The sequence below is a fragment of the Apus apus genome, chromosome 8 (assembly GCF_020740795.1).
Source record: "Apus apus isolate bApuApu2 chromosome 8, bApuApu2.pri.cur, whole genome shotgun sequence".
Taxonomy (NCBI): domain Eukaryota; kingdom Metazoa; phylum Chordata; class Aves; order Apodiformes; family Apodidae; genus Apus; species Apus apus.
The window spans coordinates 13,573,047-13,588,369 of NC_067289.1; the positions used below are offsets into that span (position 1 = coordinate 13,573,047).

A 15,323-nucleotide genomic window follows, 5' to 3' on the forward strand; every position below is an offset into this window, starting at 1 on the left:
TTTTGTTACCATTCATGTATACATTTATTAAACCAAAGGAGTTTGATCATGTCATAGTATGTTACTAAAGCATATAAGATCCCTTCTCTTTGACTTTGCTGACAATGGTGTTTTAATTTCTTGTTTGTTTTTTGCCTTTCAAGCTTAAAAAAATTTAACTCTTTCTGCATTTTCCCACAGAAGTACTTTCTATGGTTCTTTTCTTTCCTTTTCTTTTCTTACAGTACAAAACAAATGTTTCTCAGACATGTAAACAACCATCACGGAAATGAAACTGCTCTTGAAGTTAACTTTATTGTTATGGACGTCCTGTTAGATTTGTATCATGTTAGATGTATTTCAGCTCAGCAACTCCTTCAGTGGAAGTTGTTATTGTCACCAACACCTGCACTGCAGTAGTGCCCTGGTCAGGGTTCATGCTGTGTGTGCAAGGTGCTGTGCAAACACTTGGTGTGATTCTGAGGTCCCTGGTATAAATGGCATCCACTGCCAGGACTGTAACTCTGCCTCCTTCGGCTCAGCGGCGATCCTCACAAATTACAGGAGCTGGAGTGAAACCCTCCTCAAGACTAAGTTTGAAGGTGATGTTCAATTACCGTTGAAGAGAAATGTTACTATGGGCCAATGCTGACTCCTGCAGTTTTTTGTGTAAAGCTGCTCACACTCGTGGGAATGCTCATATGAGTAAGAAACTCCTGTGGGAAAGGACTGCAGGATTGAGTCCCTGGGTTGTTGAACTCCTTTGCAAGAAAGCATGCAAGAAAAGCAGCATGGTTCCTTTTCTTTAAGGTTTTAATAGTATAATTCTAAGACAGAAAGGTACAGGGTCAGTCACTCAGTTTCAGCACCTTGAGCATTTTGAGTTCTGATCCCCAAATTAAGGAAGTCTCTGCTCTGCCTTGGGATACTGTGACCAGGCCTGGAAAAGTCTGTTGGGACACTCTGTCATCAGGAGGCAGTGGTTTGCCATTACAGCACAGAGGGCCTCTGTTTTATGGTGTGAAGGCTGCATCCTAGGCAGGAATTATGAAGATTGTGTTCAGCTGTCAGCAGAAATTATTCTGAAAACACTTCAGAGCAATTGCAGTTTAAATAATCATTTTAACTTGACATTCGAGGTGAAAAAGATTACATTAAATAAACAGCAAAGAACAAATGTCCCTGCACAAACAAAATGTGTTCCTGCCTATGAAGCATCCCTTGCAAATGACTGCCCTTTAGGTTATGTCAGATGTTTAAATGAACCCTTTAGACCTAAAATACAGTACTCTGAAATGAGGTTAGATTAATTTTAAAACAACTAATGGGAAGCGTGTACAACGTTCTCTTTAACAAATTTCCCACCTGTGTTTGCCTAGGAGCATGAGGCCTCAATAGACATAGAGCCGATCTGAAATGGCAGCAGGCATGTGGGTCATGATCTGCATGCGGAGCCACCAGTAGTAATCCATGGGGTGGTAGCGGGTGTAGGGGGCCGTGGAGGTGAGCGCGTGGGCCACGCTCTCGATGACAGGCGAGGTGTCCGTGGAGCCGCTGTTGCAGTACGTCTCCATCTTGCTGACCTGCTCATCGAAGTACTTCCTGCCATAGTCTTTGCGCACTATCTCCGGGAGCTCATCCCACATTTTGTCAGCTATGGCCTTGATGCGCTCGGGGCTGTACAGGTTGGTGGCAGCTATGAAGTTGCCAGGTTCCACGATGCTGACCATCACCCCCTGGGGCTGCATTTCGTACCGCAGGCAGTCGGAGAAGGCTTCCACACCAAACTTGGTGATGCAGTATGGGGACCGGGCAGGACTGCCCATCCGACCCATCATGCTACTGATGTTCACCACACGACCTAGGCAGAGGCCAGGCAAAGCACAGCTGAGCTGTGGGACCTGATCCAAAGCAGATCACCTGACACATACCACCCAATAGATTCCTGAATGTGCATCCACCCACCTACTGTGTATCTGTAAGAGCTCCCTGGCAGACCTGCTGATGGCTCTATCTAAGCATTGCAGTCCTCAGCAATGGCCTTCAGGAAGGAGAACAAGCCCATTGCTTGTGCTTCCTGGCTCTTTATACCCAAGGCCATAGGCACATGGTGACACACAAAGCTCAGTGTTACTGGGAACACAGAAGAGGTTAGAACATTGGTCTAGCCGATGATCTAGCCAATGTGGTGGTGCTGTTCATAGGCTAGACTTGATGATCTTAAAGGTCTTTTCCAGCCTTGGTAATTCTGTGATTGCTCAACAGTGATCAGGGCTGAGCCCAAAGAGGAAGCCGCAGTGCAAAATGTCGCTGGCACCAAAGCTGAGCTTGTTTATTTGCCAGTCGAAGGCGCAAAATCTAGGAGACCAATGGTTGCTTATAGCGTCTGCCTCTTAAAAGGGAATGGATTACTCCTGCACCATAAACAGGCAGAGCAGTCCAGTTCTACTGCAACCTTTTCTGACAGCTGGACTATGGCTCCAGGCAGAGAGCTGGGGCTGTGTCCTCTCCAGAAGCCATCCATTTGGGCTGGGGAGACTGCTGGTAGGGTGCTGCAGTTCTCTGCGCTTTCTATCAGTGTTCATAGCTGAGTTGGGTTAGAAAGGGAAATTTTGACCACAGAAGTGGATATCTTGCCATGGTCTGCAGCACAGAACTATAAACCCAACACTGTTAATGTCTGTGGATGCCTCAAGAGTAAAAGTATATTATCATTTAGTCAGGTAGCTGTCCCCAGCACAGGAAAGCTTCTGCCCCTTTATGCCAAGACCCATGTGAGCTCCAGGTATGTGTTCCTTTCCTGTACAAACCTCACCTCTCATAGGTTACAAGCTCTGAAAGTAACAAAGCACACAGCTGACACCTCCCTGCAAGAAGCACACAGAGCACACTGCTGCTGCCCACCCCGCCCAGCACTGGCACAGCTGCATTTTGTATAGAGGGGAGGATTGCTGCTGGCACTGAAATTCATGGTGAGCTGCAGCTTCTGAACAGGTAAAAGAAGGTATAATGGGTTAGATCTTATGTGGGATGCTGCAGAAGAAGACAGTACAGATGGGAAAGAGAAACGATTACTGGCTTTCAGGACTGCTGCCTTGCTGTGTAACTCAAAGGGGTTAGGACATCTGTCATTTTTGTGTAAGCTGTGGGTCAGATTCTGTCTGTAAAGATATGAAGGTGGCCACTAGTATAGAGAGAAGCATAATAGACCTTTTAGCCTCTAACACAGCAAGATGGGGGGCAGAATGGGGGGCCAGGGAGTACCAGTCCAGAGGAGATCACTCACCTTTTGACCTCCGGATGAGAGGGAGGAAAGCCTTGGTGGTTCGAACAGTCCCCCACAGATTCACTTCAGCTACCTCCATGTAGGTGTCCATGCTTGTAAACTCTACTTCCCCGAATGTGGAGATCCCAGCATTGTTAACCAGCCCCCACAGCCCTGGAAGACAAAATCAAGCATAAAGCTCTCCCTCTGGGACACTAATGAAAGCAGCCTGGAAAAGGCCTTGCTAATAGATTATGGAACCACAAAACAGAGCTTTTCATTAAGACCTGTAAAGATGAAAGCCAGACAGAACACAGTCCAGAGCGAACTTCAGCCTCCTGAGCAAATATAACCACAGTCAGAATCTGCTTGAACTGCCCAACACTGCAGCCAGTGAATAAGGCTGCCCAGGAAGATTTGAGCCAGCAAACTGAGAAGTTCAGCTTTGTCTAAGCTGTTCTCTTCACCATTCTCTTTTTATCTGTTGTGAATTTTTAGAAGAAGCAAAATATAATCTCTTAATGCAAATAATAAGAAAAGGAAAGACTTGGTAAGAAATAAAAGAGTAATTCTTTCAATGTAAAATCCCTTGTGTCACCATAAGAACTACAATGTCTGCAATGCTGGGAAGGGGGATGTGGGCATGGGTGGACATGGGTAGAACAGATGCCACAGCCCATTCTGGACATAGCCCAGAAAAGGCAATTTAATTAAATAAAGTAGAAGATATAGGTTTATACACAATCCAAAAAGAAAACATTAGTGGCTGTTATGCTTTTAAATAACCTTCATGGGCTTAAGTGTGGATGTTCTTTAGGAGAAACATGTAGTTCACCAAAGGGTGGAAAGGTTTCAGGAATGCATGAGCAACTAGGATTTCACAGTACTGGAGCAGATTTTGCTGTCATCACCTCAGCAGAATGAGGCAGGCAGGTTAAGGAAGTCAGTTACAGCTACCTCCTGAACTCTGTAATCTGTAATATATGGTAGCATCTGTAATGGCATCAATAATACCCAGCTGGCTTCATGGGAAATCCTTTGGAAAGCCTCTCTGTTTCCTTCACCTTTTGAAAGTTTAGGGGAGACATTTCCATTGCTAATCCCCAATCTTTGAGTACTGGCCAGGTTTCACAACATAAAGGGAGTCACAATGAACTTCAGGTCACAGGAATAAACCACTAATCCCAGGGTCTTGAACACCACCCTGATTTCAGCTAATGTCCCTGTTGGAGCTAGTGGAGAAAAAGCAGTTCTTTGTAGATGCTGTTTTAAGTGGGAAGCTGCTTTCTCATATGATACAAAATTTAAACAAGCCATTTGCTCTGCACTGCAGCTTCTCAAAGCTTTGTGCCCTTATCATACGTTTAGCTTTTGAAATGTGCCCTGAAAATGCTCTCAGAGCCCAGCTGGGGGAGCTCCTGCCACGTACATGACCTTAGAGCCTACTGGGCACACCTACCTTTCTCTGGGTCCGGCAAGCTGCTATTCACGTGCTCCACTGCTCGGTCCACTTCTTTGCTGTCACAGACGTTGAGCTGGACTGTTCTCATTCGATCACTGTTCATGTCGTCCAGCTCCTTGGAGCCACCACCTCCCTTGTCCTAGAGGGGAAGAAAGCACTGGTTTCAATCTAGCCAAAGGGCTTGTACAGAGTATCAAATGGACAGCAACCATCAAATCAAACAAAGGAGAGTGCACAGGGCAGTCACAGAGAAATCAGTTGAGTCCTGCAGCTGATGGAAAGGACTGCTCCTCCAGAACACCGTTCCTTGAGCCTCTGTCTGGCCATGAGCCCTGCCACCAAGTCAGTTGGTAAAAAATGCTTTGACCACCAAGAAAGCAACCAAAGCTGGATCAACCCCAGCAAGACAACTCCTGCCCAGTACAAGTTTTTGAGACCAAGCTATGTCCCACTGCTCCAGTGGTGGGAATGTGGTGCTGTCCTCACTTTGGCTTGCATATGGGGCCCAGCAAATAGCTTAGCAGGGATGAACCAGCGAGTGAGTGGCTGCACATTTACGTTGCACGTGCTTCTCAGTCGCCTTGCCAGCTCTGGGAGCAACAGTCCTGGGAGAGGGACTGCCTGTCCACTGCTCTCTACAGCTCATCTATGCACATAGCTACCTGCTGCCTCCAACAGACTCTGCTACAGAGTCTGATCATCATGTGCCTGGCCAACTTGCCTGCTAGCAATTCCCCCATCATCTTGCTCTTTTCTCTGTCTTCCCTTACGAGCTTTTTCTCACTCCCATTTCCCATCTCTACTCATTTTTTCTCAGCTCAAAACAACAGATTACCCCAGCATACATGTATATGCACTAACAGCCCTGCAACACAACTGCAGCTAACCCCCTGAGGTACCTTCCACGTGGGCCAGATGCTGCTAGCAACAGGACTGCCATGCCCAGAGCTACTCCCTTCACTGCAGTGAAGACTGGATATGGTGCTTTCAGGAAACAGACATGGGATACTACTGTGAGTTTGAGACTATCCCTGAATCTCTCCCATGGTTACAAGCAACTGGACTTTGCTGGCCACTCCAGGGTACTTTTGCAGAGGATGGTGAGGTCTTGCTCTGAAAATAACTTTTTGGGAACATCCATGTCTTTACTGTAAGAAACTCCCTCTGTCTCCTCAATATCATCCCTCACTATAAGTCTTTTACTCCGCACTAACAAGCTAGACATGGAGCATATTCCACAAGATCATCTGACAGCTGCTCAGCTCTTCTTCCTCAGCCATTCAACCTTCCAGGTAGCCCTGCTCACTGTATCAGCATCAGCAGGCAAGCATCAGGGTGCTCTTCACTCCCGAGCTTTTACAAGGCAGGTGTGATAGATGAATAGATAGCTTTTTCCTCTGACCTGAAACAGGTCAGTTCTTCATGGCAGGGCTGTTTCCTGACTGCTGAGTGACATCAGCTTGTTCTAAACACCTTGAGTCACAGCCAATGCCTGTCAGAGACTGGCAGCAGTCAGCTGTCAAGGAGATGGTGCTCGTCTCTGCAGTCTGAACCTAGGCTGCCCATCTGCTCCACTCACCCCTCCCTGAGCAAAAGTTCCCTTCAGACACCTTGCTTTAGATACCACATGAAGGTGGTCATATATCCCCCTGTCTCTGTGCCACCCGTCTTCAAAAAACTTTATCCTGGCTCCTCTCATTCCTGGGTTTATCCACTGTGCTCACAGACTGTTGACAATAACTTAAGTACCTGACATCTCGCATCGTCTTCTCCACCCATCCTTATTCTACCACAGCCCTTTTAATACTGGTTAGTGTTTGTCCTTAAAAGAAGCATCTACTGCATTCTCTTCACACAGAAGCATATTGCATACAAAATGGAGCAGTTAAAAGTCCCATGCACAGCTTAGTGGTATTCATTCTTAGAGTGACTGAAATTAGAGCTTTGTGCTAAGCTTGCTGCTCACTCAAAAGCACTGTGGTGCTGAAGCCAGTGTACACTGCTAAGCATTGAAAAGCATACAAGTGGCACATGTGGGAATGCCAACAGGGAATCAGCAAGTGCAAGCATGCAAGTTCCTTGGAAACAGCAGACCCAGCTAAAGGGAAGAGGAAGAACAATAATGCCCAGGTGCTCCTTTAGAATTATAGAATCATTAAGGTTGGTAAAGACCTTCAAGATCATCAAGTCCAATCATGTTTCCTTGATCCCAGGTCTGTGAGGTGCTACAAAATCTCTGGGCCAATGCAACACACCAGTCTCAGACACCTCATAAGTTCTACTGGGACCTTCACAGTGTTCTCTTCTTCCTTCCTTACAGGGGCTGGCTCAGCAAGCCAACGTCCCTCCTGCCCTCCTACCTACAGGCAGGTGGGTGCTTGGACCTTTGGGGCTGCAATCCTGGCCAAGAGTTGGATCCTGGGTATTAAACCAGAACTACATGGCCATTTCCTTGGCTCTTCAGAAAAAGTAGAATGGTGGTGCTTAAGTCAGGCACCCTATGATTGTGTCATGTCTCCTGACATGGGATGGAGTCCATCCCACAAGGCCCAGGCCCACAGGCAGCACTGGAAGGACCATCTCAAGCTTCACCAAGAGACCAGTAAGTATCTGCTGTTAGCCCCAGAGTCCACTGTCCCCATGGCAAGAGAAGCCAGCTCTTGCAGACTGAAAAAGCACACCACTACTTCATCTTCGTCTTCCCATGGTCGCCCTCTGGGGCCCAAGGGATTCACCTTGTATCTTTATCAGTGTGTCCTTGAAGTTGTATGTAACCCTGAGGCTCTAGGCACTCTTGTTGAGCCCTACAGTAGCTGTCCTGCATGCTGGCTTGCTCAGAAAACCTCTGCTTCTCATCCCCCTTGCAAGCTCCAACAGGCCTGAGCACACAAAGCAAAGCAAACAAGGATTCCGCCACACTCCTGACAGCCGTGACAAACATCACATATGTCCACTGACGGAAAAATACCTTCTGCATCTTGTGTCAGCTGGCTCCTCCAGCTATTAACCAAAGAGGAAAAAATAAGACAGCTGCAGCATGATCGTTCACTGGATCCAGTCTACCACTGTCTTTTGGCAATGGAGCATCAACACAACTCTCTTACGAATATGTTCGCCAGTGAAAATGTTAGGAATAAAATGTGTGTGAAATAGGACACAGCACAGATGCATCCTTAGGCTTCCCTCACCTGTGATTCTCAACACCTCACTCAGGTTTCCTTCAGCAAAAATAGACACTCAGGAACCTGCCACCTTTCCTGATGAAGAGTCAGCACAGCACACACTTTTAATCTGTGACATTCCTAAGAACAGGGCATCCCTGAGGATACAATGGCTTCTGATGTGCAGGTGTGCTGTGAAAAACATGAAAATAACCCTGAAGTTTCACAGCCATTTCCTCTCTGCCAGGGTTAGGTCAAATATACCCAACCACTAGATGATGATGTTTATTTCTACCTCCACTTCCTCTAGCATCTAAAAACACACCAGGCTTTTTCTGCCCCTAAAATCAGCACCAGTAGTAACTACACTCTGATCAGAATTCTGCTTATGGTTTTGCTAGTGAAACCTGTGGCACATTGGGAAATGAGCTCAGCCTCCTGGAGTTGCTTTAGTTCTACAGAGCAGTTCTACATCAAATATATGCCCTGAAACACACAGGAGGCCAACCTGATAACTTACAGAGCTCTGGCATTGAAAATATTTTTCTGATGACTGCTGTTACCAGTCTTGCCACAATCACACATTTTGGAACACGGGATGTGAGTCCAGCTAAAGAAGCAGTATTTAATTACACAGTGATACAGCAAAGCTTTCTGCTGGTTTTTGTCGAGGAAATAAATATGGCTCAAGAGTGCTGGCATGCTGCTGCATGTCAGCTTGTGCTAAAATTGTCAGAGGCCAAGATTTTCCACAAACATGCATTCAGCAGAATGAGTACTGAAGACACCAAAATGGAAGGGAGGTGTCAGCGACAGCTGAAGACATCCTCACTAAAAATCGGGTCTTGCGGGCAGTTCAGACAGAGGAAGTGAAACCCAGAAGTAACTTTGCAACTCTGAAATTTTAGGCTCCTGTTAACAAAGATGCAGGGTATCATTCTAAACATGGTTTTTAAGTCTGCCGCGTTCTTATATCCTCTAATGTCTATCTTCAGTTACAAAAGCTGAGTAGACACATCTGCCAAAAAAGTATGTATCTACCCTCTCTCTTCTTGATACCTTTTGAAAAGCAGCTGTTTCCAAGTGTCTTGTTCTGCTGCAAAGCCTGTAGAGGGAGCTCAGGTTAAGAAATAGAACCTTGACGCAAAGCTGAGACACCACAAAGAACAGAGCTACAGAAATAAACTGCTTTTGAAAAAATGCAGCAGAAAGAAGTAACAATTTAAGCAAAACTTATTAATAATTGAAAAATAAACAGCAGCAAGAGTATTAATAAGATTTAAAAACACCAGGCAAATTTTCTTTGAATAATACAACTATTCAAGATACATGTATAGTGATGTGAGAGCTAAAAGATTAGGATCAAAATAACTGACCCACCCCAGGATATCCTGAGGAGCAGGCTTGTTTCTGCTGGGAAATGGTCATGCAGCTAAAAAAGTGCAGTGCTTCACAAGGAGAGAGAGGCTCCTGTTCTCCACAACCAGCCGTCTCTGACTACCTCACAGAGATTCCTGCAGTCTAATAAAACTGCATCACTAAGCTATTTGTGGCCTGATTTGGCTCTCATTTGCACTAGTGGAACTCTATCACCTTCACTGCCATTTCAGGAGACCCTCAACACACACTTAGGTACAGCTGTACTCAAGAATATATTAAAATATGCTTATACCACATGCCATAAAATCACTGCTGGCTTGGTGGACGTTACAATAATCAAAACAAACGCTGCATAAATATGTATAGTCTGAGAGAAGGGCCAAAGATTCAGACTCAACCTGATCCCAGTATTTGCTTGTGGATAAGCCTATAAAATTAGATTTGGGCTTCCAGTTCATCAGTTCTGGAACAGACCACAACAATGAGATTCAAGTAAGAACTTCCATGAACACTCTTCACCCCTGGTTCTGGTCTACAGCAGGTTATACTCTATGAAATTATAGCACACGTGTCCTTCCCTTTGGGCTACTAAACAGCCTCACTCTTAGCAGAAAGCTGTGCAGAGTGGAGAGGGGAGACTGGATTTCCTACATGTCTGTGCATGTGCCATGCTGAAGAATATAGTGAAGAATATAGTATTTTGTTTCCCCTACCTTTTGCAGGCAGCCAGCATAAATAATGAAGCCCTTGGTATGCAGGTGCTTCGCCAAAGCAAATCCAAACCCTGAGTCACAACCTGTTATAAGCACAGCTTTGCTGCCAATCTGCAAAACAAAACAGAACAAAATGCACTGGAAATGAGTATTTGAAATCTGTGATTTGCAGTGCACAGAACAAAACCATGTCTTTGGCCAGGAGCAGTCTGTTCCAGGGATATTCTCTACACTCACTGCCAGCTGCTGCCACCCAGTGCTTCCTGAAGACAAGAAACAAAGGTTTCACTCTGAGTTCACTCCAGTGAGGTAGGAACACTGTCCTCCCAACATAAAGAGAAGACTAGTATCTCTGGCAACACACTCCCAAGGCAAAGAGACCAAGCAAACCACTATTCTCTCGCAGTTCACATCCACCTTGAAATCTGAAAATATACCAGACAGTTCTCAAGAAATGTTTTCCCTTCAGTAGGAACTGTTCCTATATGTTCAAAGCAAGCAGGAGTCCACTCTTCTGTGCCATGCAGCAGCCCGTAAGCTTGACTGCAGAAAGCTCATGGGTTAACCCTCCTGACTGCTCACTCCTCTTTCTCTCTCCCTAGTATGTAAACCCTCTAGTGCTGGGGTTTAAAAGTTAAGTAGAATCAATTTAATATTTGAAATTAAGGCCAGTTGGCCATCAGTCTTTTTGTTTGGTTGTTTTTTGCTCTTCTTATTTTTCCAACTTAAAATTTAAATAGAAGTACACCTCCCTTCTCCAAACCCCTTATTCTAAGCCAAAGAGAAGCAGTAGTTAAGTGACATGTTAAAAATTAAATGGTGTATCAGACATCCTAGCAGGGTAAGTGCACAAGTAGCAAGGTGCTGCTGTGAGTGGGATTGGGTAATAATTACTTCAAATTCACTCTAACTCATCTCTTTTAAAAAAAATAGAAATTTTGCTTTCCCTGGGAAACACAGGGACTGATCAGGGTCACTCTGGAAGCCCAGCAGGGGCCAAACCTGAATTCCTCTTGGACTCTGTCAGTCTTGCAGAGCAAGATGTGCATGCTCTAGCACTGCTACAGTGCTGAATTCTATGGTGCAAGACTGAAAGAGGGCAAAAATACGCCCCTTCCTTTTGTTTGGTGATGTTCCTGGCAAGCCATCACCTTCAAGGAAAAGGCTGTTAAAGAAGAGGGGTACTCTCCAGATTAGGAGGTGAGGACACCCTGATTTACTTACATCTCTTTAAACACTCCAAAAAACAATGCTTTATTAAGAATTTGTCATGCAAATTCCTCCAACTCTAAGGTAGAAGAGTTAATCTGCTGAGTGAGTTCCAAAAATAGAAAGCACTCACTAGTCTGACTGCTTGTTTCCATCCTTAGCAGCATGTACCATGCTACGTCAGTGGAAGCTCTGTGCTAGGAAAGAATGTGGAGTATGTTGGAGAGGTCCAGCTCAGAGTCTTTCTGGCCAATCAGAAAGATCAATTTGGTCACCAGGCTATAGGGGTTTTAAAGCCCCAGCTCAGCAGCACTAGTTCCTGGAAACCACAATGACACTCACCTGATCAACTTCAGTTGCATAAGAGCGGCTGCCACATGGGGACAAGAGAGGGAAACAAAATCTTTGCACAGGCCTGTTAAAAAAAAATAATAAACAAACAACAAGAGAACAATCAGGCATGGAATATCTTGTCCATACTCCAATGCTGCAGCATACACATGAAAAGGAATGTAGGGTTGCCTATATACACGATGTAGGCTGTCATTTGAGAAGACAAAATCCAACCTACATTTCTCTTTAGTCTGGGTGTTTCCTGCAGTACGAAACATTTGTTTCTCAAAAGACCTTGATGTTATTTCCAGCTGCAGAAGCTGTCTGGATATGACCAAGAATTCTAAAATAGCTCCTGGTCTGGAGGCACAGAACTCTTTTCCACCTGCAAAATGGGCAGTACAGTGTTTTATTTTCCAACTGCAACAACACTATCATTTAAGAGTTGCACAGAGCTGAGGTAGGGTAAGTTATTAATTTGTCTGATGAAAGTGTTCTGCTGTGGCATTGTCTCTGACACCTAAAGTCAAATTTGCTTGGATCTCTCTTGTTGCTTTTACACACAGCTCCACTATTCTGTCATTTTAGACGACACTTCCTCCTCTGCAGTGTCTACCCATTTGATACTCTTAGATCTTATACCCCCTTTTTGCAACCCTTTAAACTGACAGACACTATCCTAGAATCACTGAATGGTTTGGTTTGGAAAGGCCCTTGAAGATCACCTAGTTCCAACCCACCTGCCGTATGTAGGGACACCTCCCACTAGATCAGGTTGCTCCAGGCCCCATCCAACCTGTCCTTGAACACTTCCAGGGATGGGGCATCCACAATTTCCCTGGGCAAGCTGTTCCAGTGTCTTACCATCTTGAGCAATACCTGCCATGCAGGTCTGAAGCTCCTCTGTACAGTATGTCTGACTCCCAGGAAGATAAACTATGTCCACAAAGTCAAAGCAGAGCAAAGCAACTATGCCTTCCAGGGTTTGAGTCTCCTGCTCAGACATCATAGGTGCTCCCAGAGTGACCTGTGCTACACTGAGGAGGAATCTGCAGACACTAGGGCATCTGAGCTGCATCTTGGGAAAACAAAGCTAGTAAAAGGCTCTGATACAGCAGAAGTTTTGAACAAGGCAGGAAAGGAGCTGATTTATACTCAGCCCAATGGCATCTGCTCACCTTCCTGCTCTAACTTTGAGTGTCACAAGCCCAATCAACTCTTGAAATAGCTACAGCCAATTTAATTACTGCAAAGGTCAGTCTCCAGACAAAGTCTGCGTTAACATCACTGACCTGCAATCCTGGCTTGGAACCTTTATCTCAACGATAAGCTTCTTGGTGTGTCTCAAAGTGCCCAGAAGTGTTCATAACACTTCTTTTAGTTGCATGAACTTGACTTTTATTTTTCAGTGTCATATCTGGACCTCTTATTTCACTGAAGAGCACTGATTTGCTGCACTCTATTCACAACAACCTGTAGAGAACAACTATTTGACATTCTCTCTACCTTGACCTGAAGGCAAGGGCATAAGATGCCAGCTGCTGACCAGCAGGAATGTCATCAGAGGAAATAGCTATGAGGCATATGCGATGTTAGCCCGACTCAGAACACTAAAGTGCAGGAGCCATTTGTGTCATTCTGCATGGCTGAATTCTAGAGACCACAACTGAGACTTTTAAAATGCACAGACGGTCCGTGGATTGAATCTGGGCTTGTAACCATGCACTTTTATTTTCCTCAGTTACACCACAAAAGGCAGTCCTCAGCTTGAAGAGTCAAGTATATAAAGGCACTAAGGTGTAAGTGACAACACTGCCTTTCAGATGAACAGCTGGATTTCCATTTCAGGTTTAGCAGCTTGCGGGTACTTCAAAAAATGCAAGCTATTTTTTCCCTCAGTACAAGATGCACAAAACACAAATACACAGTAAGCAAAACAAAACAAAAAGCTGAAAATTACTTTCTGAAGTTAATAAAGCATTAATTTGTATCTTTGAGGCCACAGCAGATTCCTGCCAATGGAGCTTTGGTGTATGTTGAGTAAATAAGAGATAAAAGGCCTTTGTCTGTTTGCATAGGAAATCTCTAACAGTTTAGGTTTCTTTGGTCTCTACAGCTCCCTGTTAAAGGAGCCCTCCTGGACAGTGATGGTGCTGGACACCGCTATCAACAGCGGTAAAACAGCTCTGGAGGTGGCACTTCTTTCTTAGCAGGCCATGAGTCACTTTTAAATGGCTTATGTACAATTAAAGGTACACGCACCATTGTTTGGCAACCGTGCTCTACAGCAAAGCCAGTGAGAGCTGGCTCAACTTGCTCTGAATTTGGATTAGTAGGTTTCCAATCATGTATTAATATAAAAGGGTTGTGTTTTTTTTTCGGAGCTAGGAATTAGATTTAGATAGACAATGTTCTGCTCCTGTTCAGAAGAAAACAGCTTTGTTACTCAACCCACCCTTTTGACTGCAGATGATAGTCCGAGTATAAAAAAATCATGTTGTTAACATCTCCTTGTACGTAAAGTCCATCTTCTCTGTGCCCAGCTCAAGGACTGAGCCCTGGCACAGGTTGCCCAGGCAGGCTGTGGGGTCTCCATCCTTGGAGATATTAAAAAGCCATCTGGACACAGTTCTAGACAACCAGCTCTAGGAGGCCCTGCTTTAGCAGGGAAGTTGAACCAGGTGATCTCCAGAAGGCTCTTCCAAACTCAACCATTTTGTGATTCTGTAAATAAACTGTCCCACTGAATTCAAATGAGCCCTCAATGTGTGCTGTACTCAAGATCTCATTCTTTCTTCTTTTCCACCAGGTTACCTACCTGAAACCATTTCCTGTGTCCTTGAAATTCAGGGCTTTCACAGAGAAGTTCAGGAGAGGCCGGGACAGCTTGGTAGCCAACATGTTTTTAGTTAACACTCTCTACCAACACCAAGACTGTTCTTCCTTAGCTCTGCAATACAAGATAGCACCTCTGTTTCAGTTGCTCAATTATTTTTAAGTCATGCTGACTCCACGTATTTCAAGAAGAAAATAAAGTCCAAAGGAACTCATCTTTCCCCCTTGCAATCCCTCACATCAAGATAAACAGCTCAATCTTCAACCACCCCAAGATGCTTTTAAATAAGGGGAAAAAAAAAAAGTAAACTGATAAGCAGGGATGCATTTAAAGAAAATGCTGTTTTCTTCTTTTTTAATGCATTTTTAACTGTATTCTCTGAAACAGGTAAAAAATAAGGTATTTCCATTATTTTAAGTGAGAAAACAACTCAAGAACAAGAATTAAGTACAAAAAAATTAACTTCAATCATATTCATCTTGGATAAACAGGATCCAGCGCACAAAACATTTCCCAGCTTAAAGCACGGCCTCTTTTATTACAACAGAAAAACGGAATCTAATAGTTTCGGTTTATCTGCACCTCAGGCGAAGGCCGGGCTGCTGCTGGGGCAGCTCCGGGGCCTGCTGCCCAACAGGCCGCGACTGAAAACCGACGGAATTACCACAGAAGAGCGGGGGTTTGGCGCCCAGCTCGGAACGGAGAGGTCCAGACGCAGGACGGCTCGCTGGTTCCGGTCATTTCCAGACATTCAAGAGGGCTCGGTTGCTGCCCTTTTTGTGAGGAATTTTGTAGGGAGGGGGCGAGGGGACGGCCCTTCTGCCCCGGGCAGGCCCTGCCGCGGCCGGCAGCGGGTAACGGCGCTCGCCAACGGCGGGAGATGCGCCGGGGCCGGGCGGGGGCGCGGCCTGCCCCGCGTGAGGCCCCGGGGGGGCGGCGGGGGCTGCCGGTGCCTCCCGCCGCTGCCTCCCGCCGCTGCCTCCCG

At 45.4% G+C, this 15,323-nt stretch overlaps 1 protein-coding gene across 3 annotated transcripts in view; it reads right to left on the reverse strand.

The window, feature by feature from the left end:
* BDH1 (3-hydroxybutyrate dehydrogenase 1) overlaps nucleotides 1–15,323 on the reverse strand; it is a 15,586-nt gene continuing 263 nt past the window's right edge. Inside the window, exons 1-7 of one of the 3 annotated variants that reach the window (XM_051626166.1) lie at nucleotides 15,003–15,189; nucleotides 14,321–14,452; nucleotides 11,512–11,584; nucleotides 9,961–10,071; nucleotides 4,704–4,845; nucleotides 3,266–3,418; nucleotides 1–1,840 (exon numbers count right to left, since the gene is read on the reverse strand). In XM_051626166.1, the coding sequence (XP_051482126.1) occupies nucleotides 1,371–1,840; nucleotides 3,266–3,418; nucleotides 4,704–4,845; nucleotides 9,961–10,071; nucleotides 11,512–11,584; nucleotides 14,321–14,403 (1,032 nt within the window). In that variant the 5' untranslated portion in view covers nucleotides 14,404–14,452; nucleotides 15,003–15,189 and the 3' untranslated portion in view covers nucleotides 1–1,370. Of the gene's footprint in view, nucleotides 1,841–3,265; nucleotides 3,419–4,703; nucleotides 4,846–9,960; nucleotides 10,072–11,511; nucleotides 11,585–14,320; nucleotides 14,453–14,920; nucleotides 14,978–15,002; nucleotides 15,190–15,323 lie in introns of those variants that run through there. The other 2 variants (XM_051626167.1, XM_051626165.1) reach the window with 2 other exon arrangements.